The sequence below is a fragment of the Idiotropiscis lumnitzeri genome, chromosome 11 (assembly GCF_059441095.1).
Source record: "Idiotropiscis lumnitzeri isolate Australia: NSW breed Sydney's pygmy pipehorse chromosome 11, RoL_Ilum_1.0, whole genome shotgun sequence".
Classification (NCBI taxonomy): domain Eukaryota; kingdom Metazoa; phylum Chordata; class Actinopteri; order Syngnathiformes; family Syngnathidae; genus Idiotropiscis; species Idiotropiscis lumnitzeri.
The window spans coordinates 11,435,301-11,458,073 of NC_142401.1; the positions used below are offsets into that span (position 1 = coordinate 11,435,301).

The 22,773-nt window shown below is 38.5% G+C and overlaps 1 protein-coding gene across 1 annotated transcript; it reads right to left on the reverse strand.

Moving 5' to 3' along the window:
* On the reverse strand, positions 1 to 22,501 carry rad18 (RAD18 E3 ubiquitin protein ligase). The gene is made up of 13 exons (XM_088310100.1): positions 22,322 to 22,501; positions 20,499 to 20,577; positions 19,281 to 19,342; positions 19,002 to 19,072; positions 13,038 to 13,405; positions 12,226 to 12,325; positions 9,216 to 9,403; positions 8,711 to 8,781; positions 8,475 to 8,535; positions 6,358 to 6,489; positions 5,971 to 6,094; positions 3,816 to 3,857; positions 1 to 350 (listed from the first exon to the last, which is right to left on the reverse strand). Exons 1-13 carry the CDS (start codon positions 22,370 to 22,372, stop codon positions 251 to 253), a joined length of 1,449 nt encoding a protein of 482 aa, XP_088166226.1. The 5' UTR covers positions 22,373 to 22,501; the 3' UTR covers positions 1 to 250.
* Between the last annotated feature and the right edge of the window lie 272 nt (positions 22,502 to 22,773).

The window sequence follows — 22,773 nt, forward strand, 5'->3', positions numbered from 1 at the left end:
TAAAGAGAAAATAGATCTGTTGCTTTATTAAACTAAAATCCATATCATACAATTTGGAATTGTGAAACAAAAAAATACAATATTATACAGACACAGTGGAATGCAAGGTAACACATTTAGCCACGTAAATCACATGAAGTACAAAAAGCCACGTTTCAAACAAACATGCTCTTGCAAAATCTTCCCCATCCATCTAGTTTTGTCTTGAACGTGTGCAGTCTTTAGTTCTCCATCTTCAATAATCCCTTCGTCACGTTTTACGGCGCCGTTTCCCCAAAGCGGTCGATGAAGCAGCGACGGATTTCCGGGAGCTAGACGTCCGCTTTTTGACAGGCGTCTTCTTCGTGACACTGTTCAGAAGAACATTTGGTCATTTTTGAATGGGTTACGGGTGGGAATATGCAGCATCTCTCTTATCTCTTACATCTCCTGAAGAGGACAGTTTTACTGGAACATATGCTACCCCCCGCAGATGCTTAACTGTTTTGGGGGAAAAATTTGTTCCGTTTATTGCGCTACTCTGCACTAAACCTTGAAACATTGACTTTATGTGCCTGCTTCCTGCAATCTATGGGCTACGAAAGGAACACGTACGATATAATGGGTTCAAGGGTACGTATTAAGCCTCAAGGGAATATAGCAGTGGTGTCAAACATGAGGCCCATCACGGGGTGCAATCGGGCCCATAGAAAAAATTATCTGCAATTTTTCAATAAACGCAACTGCTGTTGCAAATTTTTAACAATACTCATCGGCATATATTCTTTATCCTCTGCATAAAAACTACTACTACTACTACTACTACTCGAATCCCTTACAACAGTTGTGAAACTTTATCTGCATGACTGCGATATACTGCCCCCTGGAGGCCAAGTCGCTCAACAGAAGGAGCCTTGATGAGTTAATTGATGCACAAACTTTTTTAATTATTGCAATGTTTTTTCTTTTAATGCAGAACATTATACTGTGCTATTTCCCAGAACAAAAATGAATTTTCTTACAGCAGTATGAGCTGTATGAACACATAACTTAACTTATGAGGCGTTGATGCCAGCATTCGACTTCCTATTCAATATTAGCAAACCCCCACTGATTCGTCATTATTTCCGTTGCTCAAATCTTCGAGCTCATATTTCTTCAAACCAAAAAGATTAAATAAAATGAGGGATAAATGTGATTATTAATTAACCGGGACTTTACAAACTTACTGACATGAAAGCGCTTTAATTAATTTGAAGCGCCAACTCTGTGCAAGTGAATCTGCGCTTGATTAGAATGCTGCTGGGGTGACCGACAATTATTGTAATCTTGACAAATGGCATTCTAATTTTGTCACCAACAAATTCATTACTATTCAACCAGTTCCTTGAGCTGCTTAAAGCCACCCGGCAGAGATAAGAGTGTATGTCATCGAATTAAAAGACAATTGCCGGTTTATTCACATATATGTCTCCCAATAATTCCTGTCCTTTTGGTGACAGGGAGGAATAACGACACTTTTGGCCTTCAGGAATCATTTCTCCTTCTCCCTTGCACATCAAACTATTTTCACTCAACTGGTGAAATGTCATCTTGATTTTTTTTTTTTTAATTACAATGAGGTGAATTCAACGGAATTATGACTTACTGACTCATTTATTCATCATCCTGCCACTCGGAATGTGATCAAACGGACAATATATATGTATGTATATTTACAATATATGTATCCTAAAACTATTTCATTTCAACACAATTTATTATTTGTGCATGGACTTCATTGATTTCATTACCACAGCACCAGCACGACCATGACTTAGAAGCAGGGGAAATTGTGTTTATTAATGTCTGCTGCATTGATAGGCTATTCGTGAAGTCATTTGTATCTTCTTCAGTCCAGTTCTCATGGCTTGTATGGGATAATAATGTTGTTTTCCTTTTGATCATCACTTCAGGCTTTGAATATTACAGTATTGGAAAAATTAAAAACACAATCGGTGAAGGCGTTTGAGTTTATGCTTAAACTCCCGCGGTGGATTAAAAACAATAAAAAAATCACCACTTGGTGAAAATGGGGATCAGTCTGTTTTTGAATAATTCAATTAATTGTCACACAGCAGCGATCAGAATCTACTGGACTATTGATTTGAGAATAGATGATAAAAAAAAAAAAAGCATATAATGTTTCGAGCAGTATTATTGCATTGCCTTATAAACAGCTAAGTGGCAAACCGATGTCGCCCAGGTAACACATCCGCGAGAAAACCACCAAGGACTTGCAACGGCCGCATGTGGAACCTCTTAAAACTCACATGCAGGGCACTCCTCACAAGAAAGGAGTAACGATTGAGATCAGATCACAGCCTATGACAAGGTGTCCCATGTCTCTTTATCCTGACTTTATTGGCAGGAAAAATAACATTCCAACACTGGAATTTGGGTCACAAGTCCACGTGGCAAGTGGAAGCTAGAATGCAATCTACAATGTGGAGATTAAGCCTTTCTTTCCCACTTCCTTCCATGGAAGTGACTTCCACTTCCATGCCAAATCTCCAAGACTCCACTTAGTCTGAATTTATTATTTTGAATGTTTAGCTTAAAAACAGAAGCTTGAAATCCAAACAACAAAGAAGTACATTAGGAAGTGTAAAAGGAGCCAAGAGCGCACTGATCTTTTACTCTGAAACCAATGTGCTGCCCGGCAATTGGCCGGCAATGTGCTCCCACCTTTCTGACATCCTATGGAGAACTTTATAAACATGACATTTACAGTGCTGGAAGAAAATACGGTTGCAACCACAGCAACGAGCAAGCCTTCACAAGAAGTAAACCATGAATCAACCTGATGACAAGACTTCATGGACGGAAGGCCAATGAGCTAAATAGCGATGCTTAATATTTTGTGTGAGGTAACCTTTGAAACAAAATTCAAATGCAACATTTCACATTCACAAAAAGCAAAGCAATTGTTCAAACTATTTCATTTTATTTATTTATAATAAATGTATGAATTTGCGACATTTTTGCATTAACAAGGCTCCGACAAATTTGTGGTTCAGCAAATATAAATGCATCATTTTGTATATGTTCCTGTACTTAATTGCAGATTTTAGTGCTCTCTGTAACATCCCAACATAAAACAAGATAGCGACAAAGCCCAGCTAATTGTAAATTAGCAGTTGGCATCAAGGAAGTAACGTCTAAGTGATGGAATTTAAATGTGAGTCCACTGACTTTGTATGTCATGGAGGAGCTCAATTTAGCCTGGGTAGTTAGTGGAAATCACAGGGTCTTCGTCACAGTTTAAACTACATGTCTTAAATATATTTTTATCACAGGCCAAATGTCATGTTATGTTTCCCTTAGATCTTGTATCATCTTACTGAGTGTCTGGATTTGGAATATTTTCAAGCTTTTTTGAGTTGTGTAAAATCTTGACAGCACAAACAAACGCTTCAATTGAAGTGAAGACGGGATTTGGTAGGGAGAAAAATGCACATGCTGTGAAACGTGAACAAAATACATTTCACAAAAACATGACTCACTTTGTTTGCTTTAGCAGGCCACAAAAAATACGGCATGCGGCTCTCGATCCTTAAGTTTGACACCCACAATCTGACTAACAACCCGGCAGCGAGTGTTTCATGCATGCTTTGTTCATCTGACGAGATGTGCTTGATGTCATGACCCAGAAGCGGTGCCATGTATTTAAATATAATATGTACAGTACATGCCCAGTTTCAAATGACTAATTTACTAGAACAAACACAAAAATGAGAATGAGATTATATTTGATTTTTTTTCTTCGTTTTTAAAACACAGTGGAAACGACTTACTCGTTTATGGAAGGCTCTGATGCAAAGATGTCCGAAATTGAACTAGTAGGGAGAAAAAGGAAGAGTGAGGGGGGGAAAAAAAAGTTAATTTTACTGATAATGTGGAATTGATGTGGCAACACAAGGCTTTAATAAAGTTTGTGGGTTAGGTTTAGTTTGTGGATTGGACTGCACTGAATGTGAATTTGTGCCAGACTTCACACTCGGCGTTATAAAAGCAAACGTCATGCTATATTCACACAGCGTGAATTTCTTCCCTGCTGCTGTGATGAGCAGGTTTCTCTCATTAAGTGCTCCCTGCATTTCAAGACCCAGGAGGAGATCAAGGAGATGAAAAAAAAGACAACTGGCACAGACGAACACTCAAGCAGTGTCCAAAGATAGCAGAGGTACGCAAGTACTGCAAGCCAACCTTTGATTTGTTCACTTTGAACAAGAAAAAAAAACAAAAACGAACCATGTCATAAAACTAGAATCTTACCGATTAATTTGCAGGCCGATTACAGCATATCAACAATAAATCAACATACCGTATTTTCTGGACTATAAGGCGCATGCGCATATTAGCCGCAGCAATTCTTTATTGGGGGGGAAAAAAAACGATACACGAGCCGCACCTATAAGTTTTCCATGTTGAAAAAAATGAGTTGTTTACTGCATGTAGAGAATGATTTTGTACTGAGAATGCCCATAAAGTTACATGAACAGATCGTTAAAAGAGTGCCTTTTAACACGGCAACAACTTTGCAAATTTAAACAGAACAGACCCGAGAGGAAAAAAAAAATTGAGATTTATTTAGCGTATTTTCTGAACAATAGAGCGCCCCCTAGTGGTGAAAGAAAAATCCACAGAAAAGCCGCACCGTTGTATTAGCTGCACGGTTCAAAATCTAGGAAACCTGTAGCGGCTTATAGTCCGGAAAATACGGTAAGTCAATCTGTAACCAATGTATTAATAACGTTTATGGAGTAAGGAGATTTTGAATGAAGACCAGAGAAACTGCATTTATTTGAAAAACAATGTAACAAATGAACAATATTAACGATATGCTAAAATACTTTGTACGTTAACCCACTGTATTTTTTTTCGCGCAAGATTAGGATTTTACAGCATTCTAAGTTTGTGAAATCGACAAAAAAAAAATATCGACTTCATTTCCATAGCCACCATTATTTTATTCATTATTATTTAATTATTATATATTTAATTCATTATTATAACAGCTGTAAAGTAACCTAATTCATCTTTGAGAAAAAAAAAAAGGTAGATGCAACCTGTAATTAACATGTCCACGCTTATGGAAGACTATACTAAAGCCTTTTAGTCGCGTAAATTTTCTTAGTTAGATACCGGCAGACATTCATGAAACGGTTAATTCAAATCCAGCAATATAAGATAGAATATAAGGCAACTTTACAGTTTAGTTATGTTGAAAGTGTTACTCATTTATATTCCGTATTAGAGTTCTATAATTTGGGTATTCGAAGAAATTTGGGTTTTCGAAAAACACCAATAGGTGAATCAGTGAAACACAAATATATTGGGGAGAAAATGGGACGAAAAATTCTCCTGTCACATTCCGCTACTTTTAGAACCCTTTATTGTTAATTATTATCTTAAACAAGTCCCAAAAAGTCAAAGGAAAAACACACGCACAATCCTTAAGTGTCTCCAATCTGAAAAAAGCTCACGTGAGGTACTTCCGGAATGGAGCGGTGTCATCTGCCTTATCATGTCAGTGGTGTGTGTGAGTCAACAACTGGGTGTGCACCCTCGGTCGCACGAAACTGGACTGTAAATGATGTGTGTGGACTGTGCACATCAGCGGGACCGTTTGCGCTGAGAGGGAGGAAAGTGCTACTCAACTAATCACGTGCATTTGCAAGACTGCTTTCAAATCCCCGGTTAGGGGCAGCTCTTGTGATTCACAGCACCCACAAGGCTTAGTAAACATCTCTTTTGCAGTCAATTTGTGGTTTTGCACTTGGGTGCAAAGAATTTGCAGGCATTCTGCCACACATCTCTCACAGGAGAGAAAGACAGCAATGTCCGAAAGTTTATTTAACAGTTCTGGGGCTAAAAAAATCAGGCTTCAAGAAAGTCTCACCATAGAGTTTTGGGGTGTCACCTGCAAGTACCTTATGGAGGACTCACCTGCTGATAGACACGTCACTGAAAGTGGGGCTGTTAGAGAGGAAAATGCCTCTAGTAGCAAGGTCCGATTCTTCCTCTTCTTCAGATTTGACATCTAAAGAATTCCTTGATTCGTCACCTTGAGCTGGATGATACAAGCGTATTTTTATCATGTTATCCTATTTCAGTTCGAGCACATTATATCCGCCACAAGCGGTTATTTTGCCAGTCGACGAATCACCAACAGTTGTCGCGATTAGTCGACCAATCGGATCATTTGTAAATCGCGGCATATCGCAAATGTGTCACTGAAGGGAATGTTCCAAAAACTTCAAACACTTGTGGAGACTTTGAGCAGGAGGTTTAAAAAGTCTGTGATGCAAGGGAATATCTCAAAGATCCCCATACCTGCCGAAGTCGTTTGATCTGCACCCTCTCTTTCCGTCGCCGCCTCCTCCTTTATCTGCGTCTGCCTGGTTGCATCTAAGCGACCACGAACCTGAGCAACCAGTCGAGAGAAGTCGTTGCTGTGCTGCTTCCCTGTTAAGATAATGATGCATAAGAAGACCATTGGATCAGGAGCTAGAGTGCACTTGGAAGGCCGCAGGGTCAAATCCCGCCATATGTGAAGAGCCACTGAAAGTTACTGAATATCTAATTACCTTCACCATTGCATCATAAATTAGCCACTTTTCAATTCGCTTGACTTTTGAACACGAATGATTTCAAATACAACTACTGAATAAATCAGACTTCGAGATTGTAAAAGGATCATTCATGTTTATTATTGTATTGTACGTCGCGGTCGTGAACAAGTGGACTACTTTCTACTGTTGTCTCTCACTGCGCTTTCTAGATTTGTTGATAATATTCAATAAGCAGCTGTTGGTTCTACGAATAATTAAACAGCATGTTCTGACAAAAAGGCTGCAAGCGCGTGCGAGTCTTACACCGAGTTTCCGATCTGCTGGCTCGCTACGCTGGCAGTGTGACTCACCCACATCCTCCTGTGATAAATCAAGAGGTTATCAAAGCTGTGCAGCTATTATTAGAAGACTCCTCCTGTGAGCCACATTTATTTTTAAATTATTTTTGTTTCAATTGCTATTATTTTAGCATCTTATTTTACTTTAATTTTGTTATACCAACACACATTTTCACATGTCATAGCATGGAATATAATCCCCGAGGTCTCAGGTTGGCCCAATAAGACTCAAGACTTGCCAATAACAAAAAAATAAATAAATAAATATGAGAAGGAAATATGGGTAAAACTCCAATGCGTCCAAAATTGGAACGTGGCTAGAGCATAATGAAAGCAAAATGACATTTGAATTTAACATTAGATTTAGACTATTTCGTACATGACAAAAAAAAAAATAGTGTTCATGAACAATGTGTTCAACATGCAAGGATGAATCAGCATGAGGCTATGCTAATAGTTTGGAATAATTGAGTTGTGGTAGTTGAATAAACACTATGTTTTGAAATCAATAATATTTTTTATAATCGTTATTTCAAGCACAATCAAAATAACTGTGATTATTTTTCTTCCCAATAATTGTCCAGTCACACAGGCATAGCATATAAACGTACACAAGTATGCAATTCTATGCTGTACTACTATGCAACAATTACTTAACTATGACAACTTTTACTGAGTGGTGGAACTCTTCACTCTAGCAGGATTCATGCCTTCATTTTAGTTGTACTTCTGAATTGAAAGTACCATCAGGTCCAGCATTGTTTGACGAGCTACTATTAGATGTTTTAACAGGGAAGTGAAATACTGAAGTGTGCTTAGTCCATTGTTAAAAAATATGAGTCTATTATAAGTTAAAAAACACCACCTGCAAGTCTCCTTGTCTCAGGGCACGATGGGTGTTCTTTGCAAAGAACTTCAAAAGAGAAGCAATTCCTTGGCTCACAAGGTACAAAAATCAAATGTAGCTTTTTATTGCAACAGAGGACATCTTGCTGACCCGTTTTTTGTCTCCTCATATTGACAAACTGTCTGCGGAACCTCAGGTGACTCATTACAATGCCCCACAGAAGTGGTCTTGGGAGCGGTTTTTGTAGTAAGCTTTTAAGGCTGTGAAGTAGATTGTAAAGGCTTGGCACAAAAATGGCAAAGTGCCACAAAGCAGTCAACTTTTTATTTTCCATTCATTTCTTTCTGTATGGATTTTTTTCTACAGATGACAGCAATCATAAAGTTGAATATTGCAAAAGACAGTGTTTTATCTACAAATCGTTTTAAAGAAATGTATCATACACCCCTAATTCATCAATCTTTTGCATCACATACATTTGAGATGGCCTTGCAGTAGTAATTTAATGGGCTTTGATATTTGTTTTTTTAGAGAACGTCATGCGGTGCAGAAGCTGTTTCACATATGTACATGTTTGTTAAACACGTTACTCAGCAGTTCAAATTAATGCCATTTATTAGACATAACTGACAGTTTTGTAGCATTGATCGGATATGTAAAAAGTTGACAGAATAAAAAAAAAAAATCACTTACTATATGTCGAGTGAACCTCGTCAATTTCCTCCTCAGATTGATTCTTGGAGAAAACCATAACCTGCACATTTAAAATCATCATTAGTAATCTTAAAAACATTACATCAGTGGTCCCCAACCATCGATTCGCGGAGGAAAAAAAGGTTGCAGGGAAATGAATCCACTCCATCTACGATATGTTTTCACTGGAGACAGACATTAAAAATGAACACAAGCTTAAGACAACCTCAACTCACAGGTTTGGCTTTGTCATGTAGCTGATTTTTGATCCTCTCAGTGGCTTCCACCTCTTTAACAATTTCTTCAACTGTTGACAGATGACATGTTTATTACACGTAAAAATGTTCATGTTGACCGTGCTATAAAGCAATAGCGAGGCAACAGTTTGAATGCAAATGACGCGAATGCAACTACGGTTTTATGAATCTCGGATGACAGCCGGAGGCAGTGCCTCAAGCACAGGATGAGGAACTTTTGCACACGCTACAGTGATCATTCAATGCTTGAAGCACCACCTCCACCTCCACTACCAGCCAACAGCACAATAAATTGCGAGCTGATCTGATTAGACCTGACAAACACGTGTGTTTCAGAATATAAATAGCAGATGGGAAATTGCACAAAAAAACAAACAAAACATTTTCTCCTTAGCGAAGGTAATGACAGACTGAAGTTACTAACTTAGAATAGAAAGAGGCATATGTAAACACATAGCAACTTTGGAGACTTGTTTTCCTTCACCTGATTTGGGGTTGAGGGCGTCACACTGCGCATTATAAATATGCACAAACTCCTTGTGCCTTTTGATCAACTGATCTCGGGAGCCTTTCACCGAAAGGTGGCATTCTTTTAGCCTCCGCTTCAACGCCTGCAGGCTAAGCAGGTTGTACACCACCTTCCCCATTGGGCGCATTGCCTTGCCAAAGGAGCTGTGACAGACAAACATTTGAACTTTTTAGTCCACAGATCCATTGCATTCATGTTACTGTCATCGATTACAATAGTATGACAGACAAAGCAATTCAATATTAATATCATAAAAGACTAAACCGTTGAACTATTAGGGGGTGCTTCAATCCTGCTACAGTTGGAGGATGATTTATGTTCTTAAAATGACAAGTGGGCTAGCAAGCTGCATGGTCTTAGCTAGTGTATGTTTTGCTTCGGGCCCGACCGATTAAAGTCATCAACCAACTTGTACCTTAAGTGTACGCAAGTAACGCTGTTTCAAAATTTATTACAGAGAAATCTAGATTATACCACAACCTTGTTTCTTCAATATATAGCAGGTGTGGGCAAACTACGGCCCAGGGGCCACATGCGGCCGGTTAAACATTTTAATCCGGCACCCCGAACTTGAAAAAAATTAAATGAATAAATCTTAATGTTTTATTTTCTGTGGTGTGTCAAAGCGAGGCATTTTGTTGTAATGCTTTTGTTCGTTTTAATTTAAAAGTAAATGTATTTTTTCTCTGATGAGGTGAGGTTACCAAAACACTCCAGCCATCTGCTCCTGGTCCGGCCCCTCTGTCAAATTTTAGAACCCATTGCGACCCACCAATCAAAAAGTTTGCCCACCCATGATATACAGTGACTCAAAAAAGGGAATTTTTGGAATGCATTCATACAAGAGGATGCCATCTACAGGACTTAATTTAAAAATAAATTCAAATCCCATCACTGATTCTTAAATGGCACATTTTATGGATTTAATCATTTTGAATTAAATATATCACTCTTAGTTTAATTGGATTGTTGAAAAGTTCCCATTTTTTGTGTCATCTTGTATAAAATTACATTTATGGATAAGGCAAGACCTATGATTTAAAATAAAATCAATCTTAATTTTTACAAGCATTGCTTAGGAGAGCAATGCAAGTTAAAGTTTGTTTAAAACAAAAATACAAACATGGTGCAACATAAATGTGTTATATATGCCACACATTCAACTACTGGTAAAACAAGCACACATATGACACGGATTAACGTCGTAATAGCTTCATTAATTAAATGTGTTGTGACGCAATGCATTCTGGAAACCAGGTGGCTTGACCATATGAACAAAAGGTACAACGTGACACATCCGTGCCCAAAATGGGAAAAGTGTTGCTGCATTCCATGTTTGTGAATGCCACAAAAAGAAATTCAAGAATGCATTTTCGGTACTGATAGTAAATGCTCATGGCATTGACAAAAAAATAAGCCTCATGAAAATCGGTTGAGCAAGTTCTAAATTACTTTCAATACACGCACATTACCTTTGATGGGAATGTTGCTGGCACCAAAAATCTCTGAGCCGGGGCTGCTACTTATCACGGCAGTGGCAGCGCTCACGCTTTTGTTACAAGACAATAGCTTGCTCATCACGTCACCTTTTAAAAAGGATCGGCAACCACAATGTTGAAAGAGCAATGTTGGAACAAAAAAAATTAATCTGTCTAGAGCTGCAAAAACAAACACAAAAAAGTTGCAAACCTTTGCGATTTTCACAAAGCCACCAATAGGTGAAGGGAAAATCTTCAATCACCGCAAAGAGTTTGGGGCGGGGGATCGCTGTCTGGGCCTGTATCGGACCGTCATCTTTGTTCGGTGTGTAGTGTATTCAACAATCTTGTCTTTCTTCTTTTATGAACGAACTTTATTTACAGCACAGCCCACAGTACTACAACATTCAACACATCACATTTCTCCTTCATTCCTTTTCTCTTTCTGTACACTATGTCATTACGTGGGAGGGGGGCGGGCATCCAGTGTTCAGACAGTGCGCCATAGTTGAACCAAATGGTGCCTTAAATACAAGATAAAAAAAAAAAGTTAAAACTCTGATTAAATGGTAGGTATACTCCTAAATGGAACTTGAAGCACTGTTTTATTCCATTTAATTCATTGCACTTCATCTTAGTCCTTGAAAAGAAGTTCAACAACATACTGTATTTTGATGCAGGCTTTTTGTGTTTTGTTTCACTGTTCACTTTTTAGTTCACTTTATCATGTGGTCTACACAAAGTTTGTATTTTATGAGAAAATGGGAGAAAAAAAAACAAACAAACAGAAAATGGCCATTAATGTGGTGTAAATTTAAGGAGAAATGCTACATTGGGATGAATAGGGAACCACAAAAGAAGTTTTTATTTATTTATTTTATATATATATATATATATATATATATATATATATATATATATACATATATATATACATATATATATTTTATATATATATATATATATATATATATATATATATATATATATATATTTCCAGTTGACATCTGCTCTTTGCAGAGAATAGGGACCAGGCTGGCCCCCAAATAGTGAAAGGGTGCATGCACCGTGAATTGATTCAAGATTCGATCATTGTGACTTAATGAATCTTTTCATTCCCTTAAAATAAAAATTGCCCACTTTAGCACACCTCTACATTTTACTGCAAGAGTAGCCCTTCACATAATTTCTTTGTTTGCTACCCAGTCCAGAATATTTAAGAAACCCCCATTCTTCACGGTGACATGAGGGTGTCATCCAGAATGAAGTGTTCTGTGCTGGTGCAAAAAAATGACCAGGCATTAAAAGAAAATCGACCTGCCGCACACGCAATGCAGTATGAATCACCGAGAACAACGAGACTCAAAAGAGATGAGAAGAACTCAAAACTTCTTCAAGTCTTCATATGCCGGGCAACAAGGGGCAAAGTTTCACTATGAAGTTGGCATGTAGACAGTCTAAATGTGTTCAATTCGTAGTTATTTTACCTTCTTAAGCTTTCCTTCTTCTCTCCACTAGTGAGACACATGTCCAGATGTTTGTTGACGAACAGCTGAGACACACTGACAGAGCACACGGGGCACTCCACTGCAAGAAGACACTTTGAATGACTTCAACATGTATATACTGCAGGTTACTCCCAACCCACCGTTTTTAGTCAGCTCAAGGGGCAGCCATTTTGTAACTTCTGTTGACTGAAAATGACACGAGGCTCAGGTAACGACCAATCACGGCTGACCTGCTTTCTGAAGCTGAGCCATGATTGGTCGTTAGTTGAGTCCTGTGCAACTGTGTGTGGGTGGATTTTGCTGCTTAACTCATATTCCGCAAATGCAATATTAACTCATTTACTGCCATTGACGGCTAAAGACGTCAAAGATCCTTTTTTTTTTTTTTTACACGGCTGGTAGTGAATGAATTAATCAGAATGCGAATGTGTAGACTAATAGGCCTGCAGAGAGAATATTCTTGCACAGAAAGTGTTTGGGTTGATTCCCCTTTAAAATAAAACTGAATTTTTCAAAACACATAAGAATTTCCTCTATATTTGCTACTGAATCATATGGACTTAGCTGTCTGCATTAGCTACTTCACTTATTCTATTCAGGTTCACAGCTGTAGGGCAAAACGGTATTTCCTGACTTGATCTCATGGCACCTGCGCAAAACTGAGCGTGTGAACCACTATACTACTGATATGTCTCATGTATTTCCAGAATGTGAGTACAGGCTACCGGAGTTACACAAGTGATGCTATCAGAACTAACAACCTTCCGTACAATACCGGTGACATGCTTTACCTTTGATTGCAGGCTTCACATCTGTTGGCAATGATGAGGAAGAATGTGGCAACTGTTCCTCGGCGCTGAAGCTGTGCAATTCTGTCTCCTCCCGCTGCGCTGACCCCACGTCCTGCATGGATGCCTCGCCCATATCAATGGGCTCTTCCTTTACAGAGGTTGAGTTGGGGTCCGTGCCGTCGGCATTGCGTTTACGTCCAGTCTGGACCACTTTGGCAGGAGACTTTCTGGGCCTCTTCTGGAAAAAGTGACTCACAACAGAGCTGTTGCCTTTCTGGCCTTCTTTTCTGGGTGTTTTGCATTTGACTGACGATGGGTTCTTCGGGGATATTGGTGGAGAGTCAAAATAAGTTTGTGACAATTGCTGTCTGGGGAAAAAAAAGAGAAAAAGAATGTGCATGGAATTACAAAACGGAATCCGGTCTGTAGTAAAAGAAAGTAAAAGACAGTGTGTGAAAGATCTTCTTCTCTCACATAACGACAACAAGATAGGATTACATAAACACGGCATGTCCTGTGGGATAAATACACGAGTAAGTACAGTGCAGATAATCATTGTAGTCAGTGAGTCAAAACCTTTACCTATAATGACTACTATCGCGCTCCTTTTCAACAGAACATGAAAAGGCGACACTTTGTCTCGGGTCTTGAAAATGTGAGAGGCAAACAAATGGCAGCAGGTCCATTACGTAGCAATAAAATGGAGCCAATGAGGTGTGCAACACTCTGCTTTCCATATTTAAAACTTTATATTTGAACTCATTGCACTCATTAGCCCTGACCGACACGCATCAAACACATATGCGTGCGCTTCTTTTTGTGCCACTCTCAACTCCACACATGACTGGTAAAGTAAAGAAGGCTGCGCACAGTATGAACTCATCCACACGTCATTATATAATTCTTTAATAAGCAGAACAGTACAGTGGAAACCAAAAGTCAAAATGTCTCAAGAATGTGCCTCCAAAGCTAAACAAAAACTTGCATGCACGATGTCCAACTCCCGTCAGACTTTAACACAGAGCAACCACAGAAGGGAACCCGTGATGATCAACTATATCAACACTTTTTTTTCTTGCCAGATAGCACAATAAATAGTGTTGCCAAAAACAAATGAATGGAGAAAATGAATGGCAATTCATTTTTCCTGCACTGATTTTTTTTCTTGTATTCCACAACAAACCAAGTCTTAATTACTGACACTGCCAATTGACAAAAAACAACCACAAATCAAAGATGTGTTCTGAAGCGGCATGCTTCGCCTCCCGAACATCCTGACCAATCACGGGAGAGTAGTTTTACTTGACTTATCCATCCATCCATCCATCTTCTGTACCGCTTCTCCTCATAGTTTAATTTAATTTTAAGACATAGTGGTTACGCTTAATTAAGTGGTTACTAATGTGAATTGTCACAAAAATTTCACGTTGGAGCCTTGGAATTGAACAAAACTTGGAACTGACTTGATAGGTTCCACTGCATTGAGTTAAACAAAGTGAGAGCCATCTACATGTGACATTAAGCTGATGGCCGGAGAAAGGGGGGGTGGGGGGGAGTCAGTGTTTCCGCAGCAGCGCAATCAGTCTCCACTCACTTTAAATATCCAGTCGGATGAAGACAACCAGATTTGAAGCAGATTCTATCAACAGTTCATTAGTCAGTGGCAGGAAGTAGATCTGGATTCATCCATTTTGGACAAAGTGAGAAACACTGTGACTTCAGTGCAAACGTTTCTTTGAAGAGAAGAACAAACTGGAAAAAAAACTAGAGCCCGACGTGTACAGGCTGTGATTAAAAAAAAAAAAAAAAGAAAAGAAAAAGAAAGACCCACCCTAAAAATAAGCATTGAAATTTGAGTTAAGAATAATCACAAAAGGGGGACTGAATTTTAGTAGTGACATCATTCCATAAAGTTATGCCAGTGTTTCTCAAATATTTTCTATGTCCCCCGCCAGCAAGAAATAAACAATCCGCGACCCCCCCCCCCCCCGCCACCCACTCTCTGCTGCAACTATAAATTGCATTTTCGTTGCAAAATAAACCTACATTGTAGCGTTAATACTCGCTGCGCACATTAGGCAATGAGAGCGCCACTGCCAACTACTGGAGTGGATGTGCAATTACACTTTATTGTAGTATGGCGCAAAAAAAGCATGTCCCCCAGGTTCACATGCGCCTCGCCCCACTATTTGAGAAGCACTGCATTATACGGGGCGGCACGATGGCCTCACAGTGCAGAGGTCGTGGGTTCGATTCCGGCTCCGGCCTCCTTGTGTGGAGTTTGCATGTTCTCCCGTGCCGGCGTACGTTTTCTCCCGGTACGCCGGATTCCTCCCACATTCCAAAAACATGCATGGCAGGTTGATTGGACACTGTAAATTGGCAACATTTAGCCAATTTCAAGTGGCTAAATAATAATTGATTGACCAGTTGACCCAAGCTATTGGGATTGGAACCAGCTTGGCCCACAAATAGCCAAAATGTTTAATCAGGAAGGCAGATGTGGCAACCACTTTTCACCATGCTGCCCAAATACACTTTATAAATAGCATATGTACATTTTATCTGGAGTGCATCACCTCATATACACTTCCTCACCTTCCCCTCGCCCCCATACAGAAACACATTTTCAGGCACTCAAGCCGACAGGAAATTAAAAGTCCAGTTGCGTCATGAGGCCGTTTGTTCATTCAGTGTCAACAATGTGAAGTGAGACCTTTGGCAATACTGATAACCCTGAGGTGATTGATGAAAGAACTATAGTATACCACTAACAGAAAATAAAAATGTGTCGTCATGACACCAACTCGAGCACAGTTTCTTTTATTTACTTGGTTCCAAACTGATAAACAAACATTTTTATGAATTAACTTTAGACGTGCAATGATTAAAGTATTAATTGACAACTAATCAATTATCCAATGAATTGCTAAATATTTCCGTTTTTTTTTTCACTGAAATGATGAAAAAACTGAGTCTGACTTATTTTCCAATACACTGTGGCTGTTTTCAAGGAATTCAATTCAAGAGGGACTACCGCACAAAAAATGTAACCTGCGACAAGGTGAATGGGAACCAACGGTGTGAAACATGAAAGCAACTCAAAGCCGAATGGTCGACCCACCACATACTTTTAAGGCATCTTTGCAGAATATGTTGGTTGAATGTCAATTTGGGCATTCAATTTCGAGCGTTCAACTGTATTTCAAAAAAATATCAGGCAGACGGAAAAAGTGAAGTGAACCATGTGGTCGGGGTCAAATGAAATGAACGCTTGATTTAAAATGCACTCGCCAATTTCCTTGAGAGCAGCAGCATTCTGACATTGGGCCTTACAGCAGCATGAGCTGCAAAGCTACAGAGCATATACAACAACAATATATGATGTTACATAATGATCGCCTAATGAAAACAAAATCCCCACTGGATTGGCCATAAAAACCTCATTTAGAAATGAATTACTGCGAGACAAGAACTGTGCAAGTGTCAATATAATGCCGGTGAATTGCAGTTTAGTAAAAGTGAATCTCTAGCATATAGACTATAATCTCATCAATAAAAATGGGATTCCGCTGACTTGTTGCGGTAATTAAAATTCTCCACAAAAAAAAATGTCAGAAAAGGCCTACTGGAACAGCTGAGAATTATTTGGGGTTACTTTGAGACCCTTTAAATGATGGCAGGTGTACGCTGACTCCCATTAAACGTGTTTGAATAGGATTGGTTGATTCGGAACACAGCCACATTACGGGTTAATAGAGGGTGTGCACACTTGTGCAACTTACCCAGTAGAAAAGATCGTAAAACATTTTACTGCCTTCTACTGGTTATTGGTCACATTAATGATGGAAAAAGGTTTTGAAATTAATCATCTAGGTCTTTTCCTTTCTTTTTTTACATCACAACAAAAATAACAACAGTGGGGCGTAGATTTAAAACCTCTTGCAGGTGCAGCTTGTGACAGACTAATTAGGTCGGAAAACTTTTATATCAGAATATAACTTTATAACCCAGATGAGTTACAAGAAACGTCTATTAACTTGTCTTATTTAGCTCATGATGACCTTGCATCCTCGCCATGTTTGCATTTCTCCTACCTTCTTCAATGCAAATTACGAATGATGAGCGAGCCAAGAGTCAGAAAGTCGTTAGGGTAATATAGTTGCAAATAAAGAATCAGCTCAAGACAAAGCTGCCACTTTATAAAACATTAACAGTGAATGTGACTGCCTAGAACAACCTCGCCGCTGCATAAATTACAAAGTTAATAATATTGTCACCAGACACAATCGATCAAGTGGCTCATTAATGTCTTCAGACTGACAAATTAATGATGGTGTGAAGGTAAAATCATGTGCCCGTTTTTTTTTTTTTTTTTTTTTAATGAATTACAAAGCAACAGCAAAACTTTATAATCCGATTTCACACATTGACTGCGACGGTAATTGGGGTAAAGTATGAGGTCTGCAGAGTCCTTTTACGCAAATCGCACATGACAAGAGCTGCATACATATCGTGAGCTAATCTGAATAATAAATTCCATTTAGGTAAAGATTGAGTGTGGCAATAAATGCAATCGCAAATAATAAGAAATTAGCTTACTCATACAGTAATTGACAAGCAAACTAAGAAAAAGTGAATCGAACTTATTTGCCATTTTTATTCTTAGGTGTTTGTGGTGCAAGCAGAAAGATATGTAACATGTTAACCTTATTTACTAACACAAGTAACGTTACTTGTTAACCTTAATTGTGTGTTTTTTAATTGTGTCACAGACAAATAAACATCCATTTAATGTTTATTCTTGTTTTCAATAGGTAGAATATATCCATAAACTGTAAAAAGTCCCTTATTTTCTCCAGAACGGACAGGGCACCCTATAATGCGAAGCGCCTAGTGTACGGGCGAGTTCCATCGAACTGTACACGTGTGACTTCCTAGAGCACTCCGCCAGACCAACTGGGGGCATTTTACGATGCGTGTAAGCACCCACTATTGGTAAAGTTCGAGACTAAAAAGCGCTGCAGGATTGACTGGTGAGAGCACTCATGTGGGTCACGGTTTGAGAGAGTCAGTCGACAAGAGACTAGTATGTACGCGCGGGAGAAAGATGGATGAAAGGGCCACTGTCCACGTCTGTCGTAGTCTGTCTTATCATTATTGCATGCAAGAAACATCACATTAACCTTTACACAACAGTACTGTATTGCTGCATCTTCCGTAAACATAATTAGTTGCGTGGCGACGTCAATGTCAATACAAAAGGGCGGAGCCAAGAAGAGTGCGTTTCAGGTTAAAATTCACATAGCAGTCGTGGCTTTCCACTCACCCTTTTCACACAGCTGCCACCCTGCCTCTGATACACTCTTGGAAGGTGGAAAATTCACAAGTCGACTTGTGACACCCCATGTTCGTTCCTTTCACGCATAACATCGAGACTGCATATAGGAAACGTCTGACAAAAGCAGTCTTTGATGCGGGTGTGAAAAGGGCTTTTTTGCTCATAGCTTTTTTTTTTTTAAATGGTTTATTCTATTCATGCATCCATCAAAATGGGGGGGGGATCCAGCCTCAAGAAAAGTTAAGATATGAGGAACTAACAGCAAAAGGCCCAATAATTTCATTTAACACAGACTTTGGCAAATTACACCATTAGCATGTTGCTATAGACCTCGAAAACTTTTCCATTTTTTTTTCATCACCCATTAGGAAAATTAATTGCCCACCCCAGTTCTGATGGTCAAATATACTTTACGTGATCACTTTTCGCTGTTGCTATGAAGGCAAATTGATTGAATGAGTTATTGTTGACGTGTCATATCTAGCGCAGCAGTTAAAAAATATAAAGAGGAGAATGTTCACTAAAATGTCACTTAAAGTTGAATGTGAACGAAAAGGTTGATCCAGCAACACATTTTGTTGGCTCTCAGAGGTTCCTCTGAACATTAAATGAAGTTGATTTACCTTGCAGCTTGAAAGTTTACAACCAATTCATCCAGTAAACGGTTGTTTCGTAGATCTTGTTCCGACGCTTGCTAGAAAAAAAAAAAAAAGAGCTAATTGTTGGACTTTCAAAATGGGGTAGATAACAAACTGAATATGTAACAAATGATTATTATTGGGGAAATTTGAAGATTTTTTATTTTTTTTTTGTCTTTGCTTCTTTGCGGAATTATAGCTCGAGAGCTTATATTCATTAATGAGATTCCTGCAATTCATCTTCATTCAAAGCTTCAAACTTACCACATTGCATACTGGACACTGAAGCTTAAAAGCAAAGAATTTCCTGATGCACAAGGAGCAAACTGTGAAATGAAACAGACAATTCAACCATCAGTTAAAATAATGTCCAATTGGTAGTTGACAGCTAGCTAGTTATGAACAGTAAACACACATATTCAACTTTGACTTTTCTGTGATTAACAGCTCAAAAGATCAAGTACGTGCGGCATATGACTCGGTCACCATTACCCGAATTTGTAGTTGACAAAAACCTCTGTGAAAATCTTTTTAGTCAGTCCAGTCTTCAAATCCAAATAAACATATTTATTATATACTTTTTGTTGCCCCTGACAATTGTGAAGTAAATTGGTCTATTTAAAGACATTCTTTTTGGGGCTCAGTTTGCCAGGTGTCTAAGATGGCTCATATTTTCCAAAGCTTCCAATGCTTAAATTCATTAATTTAATTTAATCGACGTGTGCGACTATTGTTCCTTTACAATGTATATTAACAACTTGTGGAGAGTTTGTCTGACTGTCTTTGTTTTATTTTTTTTCTATGTATTCTAAAAAAATATTTACAGCAATAAGTCATTATTTTGCCATATTTGACCACATCAATATTACTTTAAAATTGTGCAGTCCAATATATTGCGTGACTGAAAAGGAGGCTTTTAGATTATTCTTTGACCTTTTCAATTTAAAATTCATTGTATTTTTTTCAAATTCAAATCATTTTGTTATAATGGGATATACCTATTGCTGCACATAGTGATTTAAATTATTGAGCTGATTAATTAAAAATAATTAACATCATTCTCATTTGTTGTTGGTGTCTGTCTCTAGCACACATTCTAATGACAGCAGTTTTTTTTAAAAAACAAGATAAGGAAAGTTCTGAAAGTTTGAAACTCTGATTGTCCCAAAAAAAAAGGTTAAAACCTCAATTGTCAAGCCCCATTGACTTTGAATTAAAACATTGGCCTGAAATTGGTGCATTTTCACAGTTTTTTAAGAGTCAAAACATTTTTAATACTAAATTTGTCACGGGAAAAATTATACTAACATTGGTAGAATAGTCTTTAAAATAAAAAATTAATTTCTGATGTTTTTCTAACATACCGACCTGTGACTAAATTACACCTGTCCATAAATATCAACAAAAAATTTAAAATCAGGGAAATACCATGAGCACAAAAACAATGTCCCTCCACTAACAAGTACAAATGACTGCACTTACAATTGTGAGAGCATTTGGTCATCATTGAAGTGTTGAGAAAATCAAAACAAATAGGACATCGCAATAGGGTGTCAACGTTCTGTAGAAAGAGGGACACACAAAAAAAAAAGTAAATTGTTAGTCATCACATTTGGAAACAGTTCATTGTAGTACCTGTTCCCAAAACAAACAACCCCACCGCATTGAACGACTTTCGGCCGGTGGCTTTGACTTCTGTGGTAATGAAACCGTTTCGATAGTTGGTCAATTTGGTAATTTTAGCAAAAACTTAAAAATCGACTGGACCCTCTACAATTGCTTATAGAAATAGAGATGTTAAAGATGCCACAGCTACTTTACTTAACTTTGTGTATAAGCATCTTGAGAGCAGAAAGAACGTCTGTGTCAGATTGATTTTCGTTGATTTCCCGTCATCTTTTAATATGACATAACCTCACGTTTTAGCCGATATACGTTTGCATTCCCGTTGTTTAGATCAGTGGTGCCCAACTGGCCCGGTACCGATCCGCGGGCCACTCTGGAACGGGCTGCACCGATGAAAGAAAAAGAATTGCAGTACATCTGGTTTGAGGCTGAAAAATATTTTACTTTGAAAAGTTAATGTCGCATTACATTCATATTAAACTCACTAGCTAGAAAAATGAGTAAAACAGACTACGTACAAAGCCCGCTCTGCACAATATGTGGCGAGCGAGCCAACACCATCTCGTGTTGTGCGACAGGAGTAACCACAAACTGCACAGGTGGTCATCATAGTTGTTACATGCGAACATAAATGGGACTTGGTGACTATTTTGCCTCCATTGTCTCACCCACTCGAATGTGACCTCGAACATGGAGGCCTTCACACTCGGCACACAAACGTGATGTCAGTGAAAGGGGTCTATTGATTTTAAACCAGCCCCAGTCCTTCAGTGAACTGCTCATAACAAACCAAGTCCAACTGTCTGTAAATGACAACACACTCAAATTTGATCTGAACTGTGAGGTGCTTTGCAAAAAAAGGTTACCAACTGCATTTTTGTCTGAGGAAGCTTTGTAAATTACATGAAGATAAGAGCCTAATGAAAATGCTCTATAGGGCTTTTATAGAGTCTGTCAATTCATTTAGCATGATCTGTTGCCAGGGAAACTAAATCAGGGACAAGAACTCTGAGAAGAACTGTGCGCGCAGCTTCCAAAGTGACGGTGAATTTCAGCAGCATGTATGAAATTTTTAGCATTCAGATTCTTAGGAAAGCAATGCCCATCTGTAGGGACAATAACCCCCAAAAGAAGTGTATAAACTTGCTCTTGTAGTCTGTCATGTTTATTATCTTCTCTGTATCACAAATCAGACACTGCACTTTACCTTGTAGCAACTGTTCATGAGCTGCCGAGCATCATGTTGTGCACTTGACGTATATGGAGCAATTTAATGCTCATATTATCATTATTATTATTATTTAGTGTTTATATGACTGTTTTGTTTTATGTTTGTCAGTGTGACCTGTTGGACAATTCAATAAAGTCCGTCAGATAAACCCTGGTAATGGCACGAAAATATTGCTAAGGGACAGGAGATCATTCTTTGGATTTTTAGTGTGTAGGGAAAAACATATTCTGGATTGCAATTAATTTAAAACTTGTGACGCTACTGTTTCACTAATTCCGAATGCACATAACGGATAGAAATAGTGCAACAATGAATATGTTGAGCGACTTCGTCCACCTTTTGTCTAATAGCTTTCGGTGTGTTGTTAGCTCGCCAGAACAACTCGTAAATTAGCCCACAAGCTAGAAAAACACATTTCAAACATATACCGACAGCAGCTCCACCTTACTTTCAAAGCCGCCAGACACGGTGGGAGATCTTTTTCCGTTTGGAAGGCCATAATCGACAAATCAAATTAAGTGTTGTAAAGCAGTTGGAAAACTTTAAGCAGGTTTCGCAAATCACAACAACTTGTCCCGCCCGAAAGCGAAAAACCGGCTACGTCATTTGACGACTTCCGCAACGTCGGAGATTCTGAACTGTGACTTTGTGTCAGAGATATTCGAGTACGTATTAAAATATAACACATGTTTAAATATGATTGTATGCAGCGATGTATAACTGCTTTGAATCACACAGAGAGCTTTTTTGTAATATTTTTGTGGATCCATAAACCAAGGCAAAGAGGCAAAATACATTCTGAACAGCACCCCCGAGCATGCAAATGGCAACTACTGTAATGTACATTTTTATTTTTTTTGAAGTTCTTGTGTTCGATCATATTACATTGTATATGTGAAC